This window comes from Hyla sarda, chromosome 4 (genome assembly GCF_029499605.1).
Source record: "Hyla sarda isolate aHylSar1 chromosome 4, aHylSar1.hap1, whole genome shotgun sequence".
Classification (NCBI taxonomy): Eukaryota; Metazoa; Chordata; class Amphibia; order Anura; family Hylidae; genus Hyla; species Hyla sarda.
Genome location: NC_079192.1, coordinates 244046650 through 244067804, shown reverse-complemented (window position 1 = coordinate 244067804; position 21155 = coordinate 244046650). Strand labels below are relative to the sequence as shown.

Below are 21155 nucleotides of genomic sequence, written 5' to 3'. Positions count from 1 at the left end.
ATTGTCAAAATTTTTAATACAGTTGAAATAAAGATGTACAATAGAATCTCCAAATAGGGGACACTCATGGGGAATTTGGGAGAAAAGGCTCAAAAATCTTTCTAAATGACCGAATACTGTACTGTACTCACTCCAGAGTGTAATTACCTATAAAAAATGATAAAAAGGATTACAGTGGAATCCCCCAGTAACGTTTACTCTCCCCTTATCCCTCTCCCATATAATTCCATCTCCCCTTTTATAGCCTGTGCCACCTTATTCCCCCGTATATTGTGCCACATTATCCCCCCTTATCCCATGTGCCACATTTCCCCCTATAGAATGGCACAGGGTTGAGGGAAGAGATGGCACAGGGGGGTGGTAAAGAGGGGGTGATGAATTTGCACAGAGGGCAATAAAGAGAGAATTAACCCCTTAACGACCACGGACGTAAATGTACGTCCTGGTGCGGAGGTACTTTGCGCACCAGGACATACATTTACGTCCTATACATGACCATGAGCGTCTGAACGGTGATCGAGTCATGCACGGCAGGTCCCAGCTGCTGATAGCAACCAGGGATCCGCCGGGAATGGACAACATCCGCGATCGCGCGGATGTCCGCCAATCACCTCTCAGATGCCGTGATCAATACAGATCACGGCATCTGCGGCAGTGCGGCTACAGTTTTGTCTGATATGATCACCTGTGGCACGGCCGTGGGGATCAGACCCACTGACATGGCGGATGGAGGTCCCCTCACCGGCCTCCACCACCTTCCCGACATCTTCTGCACTGATCTGCCTTCCAGCAGACCAGAGCAGAAGATTGCCGAGAATACTGATCAGTGAAAAAAAAAAAGTTAAATTTGAAAAATCCCTTCCCAATAAAAATGTAAATTGTCAGTTTTTCCCATTTTACCCCCAAAAAGTGTAAAAAAAATTCATTAATAAACATATTTGGTATTGCCGTGTGCGTAAATGTCCGAACTATTAAAATATAATGTTAATGATCCTGTACGGTGAACGTAAAAAAAAAAAAAAAAGTCCAAAATTGCTGCTTTTTTGTCACATTTTATTAAAAAAAATGTATTAAAAAAATTATTTAAAACTTTTATATACACAAATGTGGTACCAATAAAAAGTACAGATCATGGCGCAAAAAATGAGCCCTCATACTGCCACTTAGACGGAAAATTTTAAATTGGTTAAAAAGTTTGCGCTTTTTTTTTTTTACAATAATAGAAAAGTATGCAATCATTTTAATCGTATTGAACTGCAGAATAAAGAAAATATGGCATTTTTACCGTAAATTGTATGGCGTAAAAACGAAACCTTTCAAAATTTGCTAAATTGCGGTTTTCTTTTCAATTTCCCCACACAAATAGTATTTTTTTGGTTGCACCATACATTTTATGGTAAAATGAGTAATGTCATTACAAAAGGACAATTGGTCACGCAAAAACAAGCCCTCATACTAGTCTGTGGATGAAAATATAAGAGAGTTGCGATTTTTAGAAGGCGAGGAGGAAAAAACAAAAACGCATAAATAAAATTGGCCTGGTCCTTAATGTCAAAATGGTCTTGGTCCTTAAGGGATTAAATAGCACAGGGGGGGGGGGGGGGGTCAAGAGGAAATGATATGGCACAGGGGGTAATAAAGGGGGGGGGGGATGATTTGGCACAGGGGAATCAGGGAAGGAGAGGGTGAATGATGTGGCCGGCAGGCATACAGAAGCAGAACGCCACTGTTTAAACAGCGGTCTTCTGCTTCTGTGCTGGGGCTTCTGCAGGGGGGTGCCGCGGGGGCCTGGGCCCCTTACTGGGGTATGGGCTGAACCCCCCCTGACTGTGGACCTGGGTACAAGGCAGGGCCGGCACATAAGCCTGGTTGTTCCCTATTGGGAATGTTTTGTCCCCTATTGGCTGTGTCCGCTATTGGGAATGTCCCCTATTCGGAGGGTGCAAATACATGAAGTCTTATGGGACGCTGCCAGGGAATTAAAAACTGTCCGCTATTGGGAGGTGTCTGCTAAGGGAGATTTTACTGTATTAATGTATGCCAGCCAAATATTCTTACGGACATCTGGCTATGGTAATCTATAAGGACATAAGCACATAAACCAGGAAGTGCTTTTGAAGTAAACAACTGACCACAAGAAAAACAATGAGAACAGAGCCTAAATGTAAATGGTACAGCTCTATCAGAATGCAACTGTACAGATATTTTACTAACTGAAAAACTTACCAGCATCTCTGTCTCTGATACAGTAGTCAGGGGAATTCTCAAAGTATACCAAGTCACTGGAAGTTGGTTTGTTGAATCTTTTATTTGCCACTGTAAAACCAGTACCATCTTGATTCATAACAACTTGTATGGCTCCATTGTATTTTTTTCGCAATAAGTCTCCAGATTTTCGAAAATCCCCCATTGTCAGCCAGCATGTCCTTAAAGTACAAGATCCACTCACTCCATGGCACTTGCATTCCTGTGTCATGAACCTCTTTACAGCCTACAGTGGATAAACAGAATATGAAGTTATTTAGTTAAGGATGAGATGCCTCACGATTTGTTTTAGGTTGCAAAGTTCAAATAATAATTTGTTCATTTGTTACAATCACTTCTACCTAAAACTCTTAAGGGCAAAACTGTTGCTGGATAATGTTACTATACAAAGTGATGAATGATGTTACAAGGAAAGCTACTAGTAATCTATTGCCAATACAATGTTATATACATGTAATGGTACATACAAGGAATCCACAGGATAATAAATAAACAAAAATGTATAAAATGAACAAAGCTGTCATCTCTATGTTTGCAATTGCTACTGCCATTTGTGTTTGAAGGAGGAGATGCACACACACCAAAAATATTGAGTTTTTAATATAATATTATAGGTTATGGGGTTTGGACTCTTACTATGTTTCTACTTTATAGATACACCCCTCCATTTGTGATAGCAGGACAATTCAGGGAATAATGGCAGGAACTTATGTATTGGGTGTTATGAGTAGGTTGGGGGTGGAATTTTCATGAATGTAACAGAACCTACGCCTTATACATGCCCCTTAGGCTATGTTCATTCCATTCTGCAATGGAATTCTTCACAGAAATTACCAAAAAGCAGAGTCTTGATTTCAATGAGATTCTGCTGCGCCGTGCACATAGAAACATCTGGCATGGAAATTCAAATTCTAGTGTCTGCAGAATGTATTGCCATCTATGAGACAGCACATTCCCGAGCAGTCCCAGCGCCAGTATAACATTCTGTCGCTCCGGATTCAGGAAAATGTCTCCGTGGGGACATTTCCATGTGTGAACAGAGCATTACTGTAACAATCACACCCCTCAGCTTTCTCATCCCATTCAATGTTATAATCATGTTCCTACTGTAAGGATTCCTCCTTGGGGATTAGCTCTGGGATCGTCCTGGTCACTTGCCACGGGACAGGTTCCTCACAATAACACCACAGACCACAGTTCCGCATACAAGTCTGGCTCCTCGCCAGCTTTATTTCCACAGGTTGCAGGTAAAATAAAACATAAACAGGAACAAAAATAAAGTCATAGACCGTCTGGTCACTGACTACACATATCACTATGCCCTGACTACAGACTGGTGAGCTACCCTCAGCCAGTTAAACATGTGTCTCCTGCAACCTGTTACTCACAGTTCACACCACTTCTTGGACCACTCGCAGCGCCTTCTGCGTGTTACCTAAACAGGGTCCGTGTGTCTCCCCCTCTAACAGCCAGCATACTGTTTCCCAAGGAGAGCCCCAACTATTCTGTTTCTTTTCCTTTTAAACACACTTTCCCTTCCTGATACCTCATTAATCAGGCCACAGGTGGAGCATTCTGCAGAGTTAGCAAGGGAAATACACCCTTTCCTTGCCACACTACCTATCACCTTGATAAAACCTTGATATTTCAAGAACCAAGGGGTGCATCACTAAAGTATACTGTTAACATTAGGACATCCTAAGCTTTTAAATCACAATAATAAAACAGTTCCTCTTTAACACTATTTAAAGGTAGGAAAAGAATACCTTTCTTCCAACTCTGTTGTTGTGTTGGTTCATTAGGGCTCTTGCATCTTTTCCTTTTCTCTCTCTTGCATCCACAAATGCTCTAGCAAATCTGATACCATAGTCAATGTTGTCACTGCAGCCACCCCAGTCAAAGCCGCCTCTGCTGTCCTTAGAAGAACCTTTTTTATTTGGATCACAGGAGCAAGACTTTAGTTCTCCTTGACTGCAAGCCCTCGTGATTGCAAACACTACTCCCGCAGAAGAGATGGCATAAACAAAAGCTGACTCTCGGCTGCCTAAAAAAGAAAACAATTCAGTTGATTTTTGTCACAGGGCTGTGGTGTCAATATTCACTTCATACAATTTACATTATAGTTAGATTCTTCCAGTTGTGTATCTTTTTCAGCTTCCTCCTTTTCTATTACCTTCTGCTTAGTATGAATAGGGGGCACATGCAGGGACGTGCACACATAGGCTTCAAAGGGGGCTCTAGCCCCTGCCCTGTTTTGCATCTGCCCCTTAAAAAAAAAAAAAAAAATATTAAATTTTTTTAAATAAACATCTTCAGCACTGCCCAAGTCAGAACAGCGCAACCTCCACAGGTTGTCAGCAGAACTCGATTCACATAACATAATTTCCAACCCGACAAGCCCCCCTCCTTCTCTTTCCCCTCCCCCTCCGATCTGCTCGCTCTCTATCTCAAGTCCGGCCAGTACCTGAACTATCCCAAGGCCTCCGGGAGTCCTCCTTACATTAGAGCGCAGGGGCTGCCTGGGTAAAAGACATGCGCACGTCTGCTAGGTCATGTGACCCCCGCAGCATTACAGCAGAGGAGTCTGCATTCCTGAAGTGTCTCCGGTGATCTCCTCTGCCCTGCCTCCCACGGTAATAGTTTTAATTTAGTGTTTTTTTGTGTGTGTAACTTTCAGTATGCAAAGGAACAAAACACTACAACAATTGTAGTGCCTTGTCCCTTTGCATATTGGGGGTTGTAGTGCTTTGTCATTATTCATGCTGGGGATTGTAGTGCCTTGTCCCTTTTCATATTGGGGGTTGTTGTGCTTTGTCATTATACATGCTGGGGATTGTAGTGCCTTGTCCCTTTGCATATTGGGGGTTGTAGTGCTTTGCTGGGGATTGTAGTGCTTTGTCACTTTACATGCTGGGGGTTGTAGTGCTTTGTCACTTTACATATTGAAGTTTGTAGTACAGACTCTAATATGCAAAAGGTTAAAACACTACAACCCCCAGCATGTAAAGTGACAATGCACTACAACCCCCAGCATGTAAAGTGACAATGCACTACAACTCCCAGTATGTAAAACTACAGTGCATTACAAGCTCATAACCTCCAGCACACAAAACAAGAAGGCACTACACAGTCTGTAGTGCCTTCTTGCCTTGTGTGCTGGAGGTTGTGAGCTTGTAATGCACTGTCACTTGGGAGTTGTAGTGCATTGTTGCCCCAAATACTAGAGGTGGTAATACAAAATAGTAAATAAAATATTTAAAAAAAAGTGTTAATAAATGTTAATAAGCCCCTTCGCTAATAAAAGTTTATATCACCCCCACTTTTCCCATTTTTCAAATTAAATAATGTAATACAAAATAAACCACAAAAATAAACATGTGGTATTGCCACGTGAGGAAATGTCCAAGCTATTGAAATATAATATTAAACCGCACAGTCAATAGCATAAAAGTAAAAAAAAACTGAAGTCCATAATTGCAAATTTTTGATAGCTTTGTGTATGAGAACATTTTTTATAAACAGTGAATAAAAATTCCAATAAAAAACTACGTATCACGGCGTAAAAAAGTAAACATTAACAGAAAAAAGGAGAGTTTTTCCTTTTTTGCACTTTTGTATTTTCCTCCTCATTTTCTAAAAATCGTAACGGTTTTCCACCAACAGACCTATATGAGAACTTTTTTATGTGCTACCAATAGTACTTTGTATTGACATCAGTCATTTCACCACAAAATCTACAAAAATTATTTGTAGGACAAATTTGAAGAAAAAAAACGCCATTTCAATTTTTTTTTGCGTCTTCTGTTTCTACACAGTGCACTTTTTGGTAAAAATTACACCTTTTTTCTATTCTGTAGGTTCATACGTTTACAAGGATACCCAATTTATGTAGGTTTTATTTTATTATATAAATGTAAAGAAGACTGATCGCACTCCACTGCCGTAGATGAAAACAGTTTTATTTATCCAACAAAGTGCAAGGTGCTCAATACAGACAAGGACATGGCTCGAACGAAGGGGTGACAGCCAATGCACGTGTGCATAGGCACGCTTCCTCAGACCCTCATTTTAGTATATTACTTTAAAAAGTTATAACTACATGCACCAAAATTAGTATGTTTAAAATTGTCATCTTCTGACCCCTATTATGCATGCGGCGATACCATGTATGTTTATGTTTATTTTTGTTTACATACTATTTTTTTTAAATGGAAAAAGGGGGGTGATTCTAATTTTTATTAGGGAAGGGGTTAAATCACATTTATTAACAACATTTTTTTTAACTATTTTTACACCATTTTTTTTGTCCCCATAGGGAATTATTATATGCAATATTCTGATTGTATACACTGTTCAATGCTATGCTATAGCATAGCAGTGATCAGTGTTATCTGCACTCTGCTGCTTCAGCCACCTGAGCAGGCATGTAACAGCAGATCGCTGATCGGATGGAGATGGCTGCAGGTAGGGACCCTCATATACAGGGAGAGGGCCTGCTGTCCGAGTGCAGCTGCAGCAGACATTTGGAGGTATCATTCATGACTGTGTAACCTGTCAAATGTGAAGTAATAGTATTACAGTTTTCAGTCTGTATTTGAAATTCAACTTATATAGTTCATTTTTATTATCGCATACATATAATTTTTGAACACCTAGAGCAGGGGTCCTCAAACTACGGCCCGCGGGCCACATGCGGCCCACCGAGGACATTTATCTGGCCCGCCGCTGCCTGGGACATCCCTGTGTCCCGAAAGATGTTTTTGGGACACAGGGATGCGCTCTCGGAGACCCCGCGTTTACTTTAAAAACACAGGGGCCGCCAGGAAGGTGGCGCACACAGGGATGTCACTGACGCCATGCGTGCGCCCATAGCAACGGAGCGCGGAGGAGCGGGGCATTGATGAGGACGTTCGCTGGCCAGCTAGGTAGGTGTTACCAGCGACACGTCAGCTTCGGTGCTCCGACCACCGCTCCTTCGGTCCCGGGACTTACTGCTATGTCCGGACCAGAGGAGAGGTGGTCAGAGCACTGAAGTGGGGCAGAACACAGGCATACAGTCTCCAGCCATACACTGTATGGCTGGAGGCTGTATGTCTGTGGGGGAACATACTGCACCTAATTTGGGGGATCTATACTGCACCTAATTTGGGGGATCTATACTGCACCTAATTTGGGGGATCTATACTGCACCTAATGTGTGGGAACATGCTGCACCCAATGTGGGGAGCTATACTGCACCTAATTTGGGGAACTATACTGCACCTAATGTGGGAGATCTATACTGCCCCTAATGTGTGGGAACATGCTGCACCTATTGTGGGGAGCTATACTGCACCTAATGTGGGGAGCTATACTGCACCTAATTTGGGGAACCATACTGCACTTAATGTGGGAGATCTATACTGCACCTAATGTGGGGGAACATGCTGCACCTAATGTGGGGAGCTATACTGCACCTCATTTGGGGGATCTATACTGCACCTAATGTGGGGTAACATGCTGCACCTAATGTGGGGTAACATTATACTGCACCTAATGCGGGGGAACATTATACTGCACCCAATGCGGGGGAACATTATACTGCACCTAATGCGGGGGAACATTATACTGCACCTAATGTGGGGGAACATTATACTGCACCTAATGTGGGGGAACATTATACTGCACCTAATGTGGGGGAACTGTACTGCACCTAATGTGGGGGAACATTATACTGCACCTAATGTGGGGGAACTGTACTGCCAACCCTAATGTGGGGGAACTGTACTGCCAACCCTAATGTGGGGGAACTGTACTGCCAACCCTAATGTGGGGGAATTGTACTGCCAACCCTAATGTGGGGGAACTGTACTGCCAACCCTAATGTGGGGGAACTGTACTGCCAACCCTAATGTGGGGGAACTGTACTGCCAACCCTAATGTGTGGGGACTACAACCTAATTTGGGGGATCTATACTGCCAACCTAATGTGGGGGGAAATGTGCTGCGTACTTAAAGTGGTAGTCCACTAATAAGATATATAAGTGTGCATAGTGTTCATGTTTTGATATCTATAGTCCGGCCCTCCAACGGTCTGAGGGACCGTGAACTGGCCCCCCTTTTAAAAAGTTTGAGGACCCCTGACCTAGAGGATGCTACTAGACTTTGAAGTGAGATCTGGAGCTGAATTTGCTTCAATGCCGGTAAGTAATGGCGGTTATCAGCAGCCAGAACACAGTTAATGCCAGACCTCAATGATCACAGCAATATCCGGCACTAACACTTTAGATGCTGTGATCAAACTTGATTGCGGCATCTAAAAGTGCAAACTACTGGTGCCAGTGGGTTTTAGGGGGGCTGATCGGGACCTACGTGGGGTGATGCAGGGTCCTATTTAGCTTACATAACAACGGAGGCCCCTACCTCAGGAATTGTGTTCTGTTATAGGGGAACTCTGATACAGAACATCTTATCCCCTATCCACAGAGTCCGACCGCTGGGACCCCCCCTCCCCCACTTTCTCCTTCCCAGCACCCCGGCTCTTCTCATGTATGGAACGATCTAAGCACCGTGCATGGATTACTGTCGACCACTGCGCGAATAGGTGGCCGACATGTCCCTCTATGTATCTTCATGGGGGAGCCAGAGATACATGGAGGGGTGTGTTTGCCACTGCTTTGTGCAGTGGTCAACAGGAATCCATGCACGGTGCTTAGACCGCTCCAAACATGAGAAGAGCCGGGGTGCTGGGCAGGAGATAGAAGGGGGTCCCAGTGGTCGGATTTTTTTTTTTTTATAATGAAAAGTGCCCTTTATTTTATTTGAGCCCCTGCCCTCCAAAATGTCTGTGCACGTCCCTGGGCACATGGATGTAGGATAAATCTATTGTTGTAGTCTGTAACCATACAGGGACATAGTTCTGTGTCACTTGCAAATGAAACAAATCTGTCTAAAGTCTACTATTGGAGGTTATCCATATACATCTTCTGATTGACATCTGCGGAGCATATCCACAATTACATTTTTAAAGTTCTTAAGATGAACAGCAGATATGAAAAGATTTTCTTCTGCCTAAGTAAAAATCTTTTTCAAGGTTCTGAACTGGAGACCCCTGATGTCATAAGTATGCCATTGTTGTAATGCCTGAGAGGATTTTTACATATTTTTCTCTTAACCAGAGAGGTACTTTAAAGGTTTCCCACATTGCCCTTAAATGAGAAGTCCCATGCTCAAATTTTATGCAGTATTATGCCCGGAATGCCTGCATATAAAACAATAAACCGGACTCACTTGCCACAGCTCCCTCTGTGTTCAAGTATCACACCCCAGACCTCCGCTGCAGTCTTCTTTTTGGTTTGCAGCAATGTGCCTCCTCGGCTGGTGATGGGTTGAATGGCAGTGTGATGTATTAAGCCCTGGTGACCAATGCCGTAGCTCAATGTATTACACTTCCGCTCACCCTATTATCAACCATGGCGGGACATCGCTGCAGCCGGCAATTTGCTGTGCCGCAGTATGATGCGTTGACCATGGGCAAACCAAGAAGAAGACAGCAGCACAGGGATAGTGGAGCACGATACCAGGACACTGAGGGAGCGGAGGCAGGCGAGTCTGGTTAATTGTTTTATATACTGGCAGCCCAGGCATACTAAAAGCACAGAATGTGTCAGCAGATAAGGACCATTTGGCCCATCTAGTCTGCCCAATATAAGGAATACTACAAAGGATAGCCTAATGTCTAGCCCATGTATGCTCTCAGTAAAGGAACACTACCTGATATTACTGCAGAAACCTTTGCCCCCCTAACTTAAAACTATGTCCTTTGTTCTTTTAAATATCCATTCCTCTTTTACCGTGTTGATTCCCTTTATGTTTTTAAAAGTTTCTATCATATCCCCTCTGTATCGTCTTTCTTCCAAGCTATACATGTTAACCCCTTAAGGACCCGGGCTTTTTCCGTTTTTTCATTTTCAATTTTTCCTCCTTAATTTTAAAAAATCATAACTCTTAAAAATTTTCACCTAAAATTATATATAATGGCTTAATTTTTGCGTCACTAATTCTACTTTGTAATGACATTAGTCATTTTACCCAAAAATCTACGGTGAAACGGGAAAAAAAATCAATGTGCGACAAAAGTGATGAAAAAACACTATTTTGTAAGTTTTGGGGGCTTCTGTTTTTACGCAGTACATTTTTTGTCAAAAATTATACCTTATCTTTATTCTGTAGGTCCATACGGTTAAAATGATACCCTACTCGTATAGGTTTGAATTTGTATCACTTCCGAAAAAAATCATGAATACATGCAGGAAAATTTATACGTTTAAAATGGTCATCTTTTGACCCCTATACCTTTTTTATTTTTCTGTGTTCAGGGCGCTTTGAGGACTCATTTTTTGCGCTGTCATCTGAAGTTTTTAGCGGTACCATTTTTGTTCTGATCAGACTTTTTGATCACTTTTTATTCACTTTTTTGTGGTATAAAAAGTGATAAAAAATGCGCTATTTTGGACTTTTGAATTTTTTTTGCGCGTACGCCATTGAACGAGCGGTTTAAAAAGCGGTATATTTTTATAATTCGGACATTTCCGCACGCGGCGATACCACATATGTTTATATTTATTATTATTAACATAATGTTTTTTTTATTTTTGGAAATGCCGGGTGATTCAAACTTTTATTAGGGGAAGGGATAATTGAAAGGGTTAATGATTTTTTTTACACTTTTCTTATGCAATATTATAGCTCCTATAAGGGGCTATAACATTGCATGTACTGATCTTTTACACTGATTGATCCATCTCTATAGGAATGGATCAATCAGTGTTTTCGGCGATTGAATGCTCAAGCCTGGATCTCAGGCTTGAAGCATTCATTCGGCGATCGGACAGCACAGGAGAAGGTAAGAAGACCTCCTCCTGTGCTAGAGCTGTTTGGGATGCCGAGATTATACCGCGGCGATCCCGAACAGCTCCCTGAGCTAGCCGGGCACTTTTACTTTCGTTTTTAGCCGCGCGGCTCAGCTTTGAGCGCGCGGCTAAAGGGTTAATAGCGCGCAGCACAGCGATCAGTGCCGCGCGCTATTAGAGGCGGGTCCCGGCTTCACTATGACGCCGAGCCCGCCGCGATATGATGCGGGGTCACCGTGTGACCCCGCGTTATATCGCAGGACAGGGACTCATGACGTACGCATACGTCATGGGTCCTTAAGAGGTTAAAGGGGTACTCCGGTGGATAACTTTTTTTTTTTTTTTTTTTATCAACTGGTGCCACAAAGTTAAACAGATTTGTAAATTAAAAAAATTGGGGTATGTGCAGCTCACAATATAAATTAATCGAGGCTAAATGGAAAGTATTTACACCAAAAAAATACTAGTACAAAATAATATATAAGGAAAAAAAGGGGGGGTACCAAATGCCTCTAGACTAATACCATAAAATGGTACATGATGATGGAATTACAGAAAAAATAAATAAATCGGACTGTGCTTCACTTTAAATGATGTACAAATTTAATATAAAAAATATTACAAATAAGACATAAAATAAATAATGCAAATCTAATACATAAATGCCTCCTACCACAGGGCCCTTGTGGGGAGGTATGATATTTGAATACAAAGCATATATTAAAATTTTTTTAAATATAGCATGTGAATTACGTTCTACCGCTATCCCAATATATTGCAAACCGACATAGTGTACTTTTGTGCGGTACACTCCGTTCTCATGTGATTTAGAACAGTTCACAAAGTGATATAGTTACCAACTCCTAGGGGTAGTTTTGGCTGGACGTCCGAGAGATGGATATGTGAGGGCTGTGTCCAGCGCTAGCGTGCGCATACGGTGACGGGCCCGGATGCCACAGGCCAAAATGGTCACCGGTCACGGAGTAATTGCAGGCTCGATGGCAGATGTAGTGGAGTCTGTGTCCAGCGCTGGCATGCGCTTGCGGTGACGGGCCCGGTTGCCGCAGGCCCAAGAGAAGTCACCGGTCACGGAGTGGCTCCGGAGGTGGAGATGTACTCGGAGACAGATGGATCTTGCTCCGGAAACAAGGAAAGGAAAGCCTCGTGGAAGATCTCTCGGCGTCTGGTGGAATGGCGGATGAATTACAGCCAGGTGTAAAATCAGCAGATGATGGAGTTGTGTCGGAGGTAAGTGATGGCGGTTTGTGGATTGCGGTGGTCATGCGGTAAATATTTCTTTCTCTAGATGCGTTTCAGGGTACTTTATATATGACCCTTTCCTCAGTAGAGATATAAAGTACCCTGAAACGCGTCTAGAGAAAGAAATATTTACCGCATGACCACCGCAATCCACAAACCGCCATCACTTACCTCCGACACAACTCCATCATCTGCTGATTTTACACCTGGCTGTAATTCATCCGCCATTCCACCAGACGCCGAGAGATCTTCCACGAGGCTTTCCTTTCCTTGTTTCCGGAGCAAGATCCATCTATCTCCGAGTACATCTCCACCTCCGGAGCCACTCCGTGACCGGTGACTTCTCTTCGGCCTGCGGCAACCGGGCCCGTCACCGCAAGCGCATGCCAGCGCTGGACACAGCCTCCACTACATCTGCCATCGAGCCTGCAATTACTCCGTGACCGGTGACCTTTTTGGCCTGTGGCATCCGGGCCCGTCACCGTATGCGCACGCTAGCGCTGGACACAGCCCTCACATATCCATCTCTCGGACGTCCAGCCAAAACTACCCCTAGGAGTTGGTAACTATATCACTTTGTGAACTGTTCTAAATCACATGAGAACGGAGTGTACCGCACAAAAGTACACTATGTCGGTTTGCAATATATTGGGATAGCGGTAGAACGTAATTCACATGCTATATTTTAAAAATGTTTAATATATGCTTTGTATTCAAATATCATACCTCCCCACAAGGGCCCTGTGGTAGGAGGCATTTATGTATTAGATTTGCATTATTTATTTTATGTCTTATTTGTAATATTTTTTATATTAAATTTGTACATCATTTAAAGTGAAGCACAGTCCGATTTATTTATTTTTTCTGTAATTCCATCATCATGTACCATTTTATGGTATTAGTCTAGAGGCATTTGGTACCCCCCCTTTTTTTCCTTAGATTTGTAAATTACTTCTATTAAAAAATCTTTATCCTTCCAGTAATTATTAGCTGCTATATACTAGAGAAAGTTATTTTCTTTTTGGATTTCTTTTTTTTCTGTCCACAGTGCTCTCTGCTGACACCTCTGTCCGTATCAGGAACTGTCCAGAACAGGAGCAAATCCCCTTAGCAAACCTAGGCTGCTCTGGACAGTTCCTGATAGAGACAGAGGTGTCAGCAGAGAGCACTGTGAACAGAAAAAAAAAGAAATCCAAAAACGAAAGAACTTTCTCTGTAATATACAGCCGCTAATAAGTACTGGAAGGATAAAGATTTTTGAATAGAAGTAATTTTCAAATCTGAAAAAGGTGTAAAACAAAAGAAGAACGGGCGCTCCCTTGTGGAGAATCAACGGGATCACAAGTGTGTGGGGAGGAAGGGTAAAGTAAAGGCTCACCCTGCCAAGTTGTGCAAATTCCCACACAACAAGGATATGCTTTTAACGTAGTAAAACAATAGAGATATATGTAGCAAACTTCAAGGGTACAGGAATACAGTCGCTGACCAAGAAGGGAACCAGTGAAGCCAGGTAAGTAGCGAACAGCTTTAATCCAATGCGACGCATTTCACCGCACTTGCGCGGTTTCATCAGGCATTCATGATGCCTGATGAAACCGCGCAAGCGCGGTGAAACGTGTCGCATTGGATTAAAGCTGTTCGCTACTTACCTGGCTTCACTGGTTCCCTTCTTGGTCAGCGCCTGTATTCCTGTACCCTTGAAGTTTGCTACATATATCCCAAATCTGAAAAAGGAGAATTATGTGTGCAACTCAAAACCAAAAAATGTTGAAAGTGGTTAATAAAGTCGATCCTCACCGACCAATTTATGAAAAAGAAATATTAAAAAACATTAACCACACCTCAAGGATTTTACCATACCAAATGGTACACAATGATAGATGGAAAAAAAATATCTGAAACAAATGTAAAAATGTATTACACAATCATAAAATTTTTCATAAAATGAACACATGACAAAGAATAAATAAATGTTGAAATAAAGTAAAATAATTAGAATATTGCACTACTTGACTGTATAATTACCATTGGGCCCTAATGGTAAAGATAATACACTGCTATTTGGTAGTAGATATACTTTTAGTTGATAGTCCGGCAATACCGATTCTCCAGCACTTTGAGATATACAGATGAATTTTGTAAAGTTCAGCATATGATGTTGGATGCTAGATAAATATCAGAATATCTGACAGTCCGTTATAAAGTTATAATGGACCACCCACCGTAAACTCAGTTATTTTATTTCACCGGGTCTGCCAGCCGATGGTCCTGTGCTGCGACGGACCGGTGAATGAAAATACTGCGGCTATAAGAGATGGTACAGGCGTTGTTATCTTCAAGATGTTATGCAATAACAGGCTCTGCATACACGGGATAAAATAGCTCACGGTTTCTGAATTAGAAGCTCCGGCAGGAGACCCCAGCAGGTGGAACTCGTGGCTTGATGTGCTCCAGGGTGCAGACCAATGTTATGAGGCTCAGACAAAGCAGCAGTCAGCGTATCTGTTAGGTGAAGCAGAGACCCAGGTGTAGTAGGTGGATCATTTGAATTGCTTGAAGTCGGCTTGCATGTATATTGTAGACAAATAGCAGTGCGTCTTTTTAAGTGCTGTGTTCAGATTGCACAAAGCTCTATCTAAATGCGTTTCAGGGTACTTAATCCGACCTCTTTGTCTTGTGTTCATTTTATGATTAATTTTAGGATTGTGTAATACATTTTTACATTTGTTTCAGACATTTTGTTTCCATCTATCATTGAGTACCATTTGGTATGGTAAAATCCTTGAGGTGTGGTTAATGTTTTTTAATTTACAAATCTGGTTAACTTTCTGGCACCAGCTAATTAACCCCTTAAGGACTCAGGGTTTTTCCGTTTTTGCACTTTCGTTTTTTCCTCCTTACCTTTTAAAAATCATAACCCTTTCAATTTTCCACCTAAAAATCCATATTATGGCTTATTTTTTGCGTCGCCAATTCTACTTTGCAGTGACATTAGTCATTTTACCCAAAAATGCACGGCGAAACGGAAAAAAAAATCATTGTGCGACAAAATCGAAAAAAAAACGCCATTTTGTAACTTTTGGGGGCTTTCGTTTCTACGCAGTGCATATTTCGGTAAAAATTACACCTTATCATTATTCTGTAGGTCCATACGGTTAAAATGATACCCTACTTATATAGGTTTGATTTTGTCGCACTTCTGGAAAAAATCATAACTACATGCAGGAAAATTTATACGTTTAAAAATGTCATCTTCTGACCCCTATAACTTTTTTATTTTTCCATGTATGGGGTGGTATGAGGACTCATTTTTTGCGCCGTGATCTGAAGTTTTTATCGGTATGATTTTTGTTTTGATCGGACTTTTTGATCACTTTTTATTCATTTTTTAATGATATAAAAAGTGACCAAAATACGCTTTTTTGGACTTTGGAATTTTTTGGCGCGTACGCCATTGACCGTACGGCTTAATTAATGATATATTTTTATAGTTCGGACATTTACGCACGCGGCGATACCACATATGTTTATTTTTTATTTTTTTTACACTGTTTTATTTTTTTTATGGGAAAAGGGGGGTGATTCAAACTTTTATTAGGGAAGGGGTTAAATGACCTTTATTAACACTTTTTTTTTACATTTTTTTTGCAGTGTTATAGGTCCCATAGGGACCTATAACACTGCACACACTGATCTCTAATGCTGATCACTGGCGTGTATTAACACGCCTGTGATCAGCATTATCGGCGCTTGACTGCTCCTGCCTGGATCTCAGGCACGGAGCAGTCATTCGTCGATCGGACACCGGGGAGGCAGGTAAGAGCCCTCCCGGTGTCCGATCAGCTGTTCGGGACGCCGCGATTTCACCGCGGCGGTCCCGAACAGCCCGACTGAGCAGCCGGGTCACTTTCACTTTAGAAGCGGCGGTCAGCTTTGACCGCCGCTTCTAAAGGGTTAATACCGCACATCGCCGCGATCGGCGATGTGTGGTATTAGCCGCGGGTCCCGGCCGTTGATTAGCGCCGGGACCGACGCGATATGATGCGGGATCGCGGCGCGATCCCGCTTCATATCGCGGGAGCCGGCGCAGGACGTAAATATACGTCCTGCGTCGTTAAGGGGTTAAATAAAAAATGTTTTCCACTGGAGTACCCCTTTAAGGTCCTTCAACCTTTCCGGGTAAGTTATATCCTGCCATTTACTATTAGTTTAGTAGTTTTTTTCTGAACTCTCTGCTCAATATCTATATCCTTTTGGAGATACAGTCTACAGTACTGAGCACAATACGCCAAGTGAGGTCTCACCAGTGCTCTGTACAGCACCATGAGCACTTCCCTCTTTCTACTGCTCATACCTCTCCCTATACACCCAATCATTCTGCTAGCATTCCCTGCTGCTCTATTACATGTCTGCCTACCTTTAAGTCTTCTAAAATAATAATGACCCCTAAATCCCTTTCCTCAGATACTGGTTACTCTGCCCTAGGGTTTTTATGCCCAAGTTGCATTATCTTACATTTATCCACATTAAATGCTAGTTGCAGAGTTCTAACCATTCCACTAGTTTACCTAAATCCTTCTCCACTGGCAAATCACTCCAGGGACAGAAACCCTGTCACAAATCTTTCTGTCATCAGTAAAAAGACATACCTTACCATCGAGACCTTCTGCAATATCACGAATACTGGAATATCTTCTTTAACTCTGAGTAGTTTCAGCAATGTAGACTTATCTGCAAGGTCCCTTGTCTTAGAAAATAAGTGTTTATATAGATGGGCCTCTAACTTTTTTTTTTGCTGAAGTACTACTCTGAGTACATCAAATCCTTCAGGGCGTTTCTATTAATGTATTATTTAAAAAAAAAGACAACAAACTTTTTTTAAACAAAATTTGTACGTTTAAAGTGGCTCTATTCTAACCCCGATAACTTTTTCATTTTTCCATATACGGGGCTGTATAAAGACTCATTTTTTTGCACCGTGATCTATAGTTTTTATCGGTGCCACTTTTTATAAATTTTTTCTGGGATGTGATGTGACCAAAAAGCAGCAATTTCCTTTTTTTTTGGACACTTGCACCATTCACCGTACGGGATCATTAACATGACATATTGGACATTTACGCAAGCAGCAATATTAAAGATGTTTATTTAAATTATATTTTTACACTTTTTTAGTAAAATGGGAACTGGCGGATTTAAATTTTTATTGGTAGAAGGGCTTATTCACATTTTATTAAAACATTTTTTTTTTTTTTTTTTATGTCTCGATAGGGGACTATACATAGCAATCAATAGATTGGTATTACTATTCAGTGCAATGCATAGGCATAGCACTAATCGGTAAATCGGCAATCTATAGCTCTGGTCTGCTAGTAGGCAAACCAGAGTAGCAGATCGCCAGAGCCACGGGTAGGCAGGTAAGGGGGACCTCCAGCGGCTATCCTGACTGTTCGAAGCCGTGCTATTTTGCCCCAGGTGGTCCAATCAGTCACCAGCAACAACGCTAATGCCACATATGTCGTGATCAGTATTGATCATGGCATCTGATGGGCTAATAGCAGACATCAGCGCAATCGCTGATGTCCGCCATTACTAGCAGGTCCTTGGCTACTGATAACAGGCAGGACCTGCTGTGCAGTAAGCGAAAGCAGCTCCTTGTACACTTACACAGCTGTGTGCTACAGAGGACATTTCTTTTCTTTTTGAATTCCTTTTTTGTTTTGTCCACAGTGCTCTCTGCTGACACCCAATGCCCGTATCAGGAACTGTTCAGAGCAGCATAGGTTTGCTATGGGGATTTTTTCCTGCTCTGGACAGTTCCTGATAAGGGCATTAGGTGTCAGAAGAGTGCACTGTGGACAAGACAAAAAATGTATTAAAAAAATTAAAAATTTCCTCCGTAGCATACAGCTGCTAATAGGCACTGGAAGGGTAAAGATTTTTTTAATAGAAGTAATTTTCAAATCTGTTCAACTTTCTGGCACCAGTTGATTAAAAAAAAATGTTTTCCACCAGAGTTCCCCTTTAAGGACATAAGCAATCTAAAAGTATACACAATATGTAAAAAAAATAATTTTTTACAATACAAACAAGCCCCATTTTTCTGAGCTGAGCACACTTTATATCCAGTAGGTCCTGACTGCTATCAGCAGCCAGGATCCAGGGTTAATGCTGGGCATCGCTGTTCGGGCCGATGCCCGGCGTTAATCCTTTAGATGCTGCGATCAAAGTTGATCGCAGCAAATTAAATGCAAAGATAATACTGGCAGTTCAGCGGAGCCGATTGGGACCATCACGGTGAGAGGACAGCGGGAGAGCCCCTGAGAGAACAGCCTTTACCTGCCTCGTGGCCGTCTGATCGGTGCTCTGAAGCTCCCAGCCAGCCATGGCAGGCTGGATCAGGAGAGCACCGATAACACTGATCTATGCTATGACATAGCATTGAACTGTGAAAGCAATCAAAAGATTGCATGGTATAGCCCACTATGGGGACTAAAAAAATAAATATATAAATAATAAATAATAAAGTAAAAGTGTAAAAAAGAAAAAAAGTTAATAAATGTGAATAAGCCCTTCCACTAATAAAAGTTTTAACTACCAAGGTTCGTTAAACCGCAAGGTCGATGGCGTACACGTAAAAAGCCCCGATAAAACTACAGGCCATAGAGCAAAAAATGAGCCGTCATATAGCCCCATATGTGGAATTTTTTTTTTTTTTTTTACAAGGGTCATAAGATGACCATTTTAAACATACTAACTTTGGTGCATATACCGGTAGTTATATTTTTTAGTAGTAAAATAAAATAAAACCTACAAAGTATGGACCTACAGAATAAAGATAAAGGGGGAGATTTATCAAAACCTGTGCAGAGGCAAAGTTGCCCAGTTGCCCATAGCAACCAATCAGCTTACTTCTTTCATTTTTCACAGGCCTTGTTAAGAATGTAAGAAGCAAGCTGATTGGTTGCTATGGGCAACTGGGCAACTTTGACTCTGCACAGGTTCTGATAAATCTCCCCCAAGGTGTAAATTTTACTGTAAAATGCACTGTGTAGAAACAGAAGCCCCCAAAAGTTACAAATTGGCATTTTTTTTATTTCACCTCACAAATAAGTAAAAATTTTTTTTTGCTGCTGATTATGTTATAAAATAAGTGATGTCATTACAAAGTACAATGGTGTCGCAAAAAACAAGCCCTTATATGGGTCTATAGGTGCACAATTGAAAGAGTTATGATTTTTAGAAGGGGAGAAGGAAAAAAACAGAAGTGCAAAAATGAAAATTGGCCAGATCCTTAAAGGGGTACTCCACCCCTGGCATCTTATCCCCTATCCAAAGGATAGGGAATAAGATGTTAGATCGCCACGGTCCCGCTGCTGGGGACCCCGGGGATTGCTGCTGCAGCACCCCGCTATCATTACTGCGCAGAGCGAGATCGCTCTGCACGTAATGAAGGGCGATACAGGGGCAGGAGCATCGTGACGTCATGGCTCCGCCCCTCATGACATCACGGCCCGGCCCCTTAATGCAAGTTTATGGCAGGGGGTGTGACGACCACCAAGCCCCCTCCCATAGACTTGTATTAACGGGGGCGGGCCGTGACGTCACGAGGGGCGGAGCCATGACGTAACGATGCTCTGGCCCCTGTATTGCCCGTCATTACGTGCAGAGTAATGATAGCGGGGTGCTGCAGCAGCGATCCCCGGGGTCCCCAGCAGCGGGACCCCGGTGATCTGACATCTTATCCCCTATCCTTTGGATAGGGGATAAGATGTCTAGGGGCGGAGTACCCCTTTAAGGCCAAAATCGGCTGAGTCTTTAAGGGATTAAAATAAAATGAATGCAATCTATAGAGACAAAAAAGGCAGAGCTCCTCATAGGACAGTACCGTCTGGTGCACAGTATAGGTAGGCTGAAAATCCGAATAATTCCAATCTGCTCACCTTGGTGGGTTGTGTGTCGGACACAACCACAGTATCAATGTATGAGTATAGGGGAGCTGCTTTCCCGGGATCGGTCAGGGTATGCACCTACCGATATGCTTATGGTAGAAGACGAGAAAAAAACAGGAACCGGGTTTCAGCGCAATCCACCATTTAGAGGTAATTCACCAGTCAAAGGCAAGGTACCATATGCAATGTAATAAAATATTTGTTCAGCCAGGTATTGACGCGTTTCAGGGCTCTAGGGCCCCTTCTTCAGAATAATAGGCATAACATACACACACTCACATGGGTTTTAAATACACTAAAATGGCGCCAAGGGGGATAGCTCTGCCCCCTGGGTGCGTACAGACGAAACAGCATGACATAGTTTATAGTTGACATAGTTTAATTATAAAACACATGAATTCATATATTAAAAATTCTCAGCTATTACTTCTTAGTATATTAAGATAGTGGGACGTAAAAATAGGTATAATTAGGTGGTATATCGCGACTCCCCAGGCAGTGCGCATGTGTTGAGGGATCGCGACATGAAACTGAGGGTTGAACCGCATCGCTGTGTTGACAGCACGCAACGTGAGTTCAAACCATGTATCTCATCACCACGCACGCGCCTGCGCAGAGGGGAGAAAGGGAAACTTGTAAAGGCCACGGGATGTGATGGTGAAAACAGAGCGTGCGTGAAGTCCGACATCTAGCGCCTGCGCAGGACAGATGATACCAGCACGTGGAGGCTGCATCACTGTGTTTACATCTCGAGGCGCATGCGCTAAGCAGTGGTATAAGTAAAACA

The 21155-nt window shown here is 42.3% G+C and overlaps 1 protein-coding gene across 2 annotated transcripts in view; it reads right to left on the bottom strand.

The window, feature by feature from the left end:
* Window positions 1-21155, bottom strand: part of WNT2 (Wnt family member 2) — a 142240-nt gene that overhangs the window by 65667 nt on the left and 55418 nt on the right. For both annotated transcript variants that reach the window (XR_008892668.1, XM_056573851.1), the window contains exons 3-4: window positions 4032-4309; window positions 2227-2491 (exon numbers count right to left, since the gene is read on the bottom strand). Coding sequence is in view for 1 of the 2 variants with exons in the window: in XM_056573851.1 (XP_056429826.1) it covers window positions 2227-2491; window positions 4032-4309 (543 nt within the window). In the remaining variant the exon portion in view is untranslated. The remainder of the gene's footprint in view (window positions 1-2226; window positions 2492-4031; window positions 4310-21155) is intronic.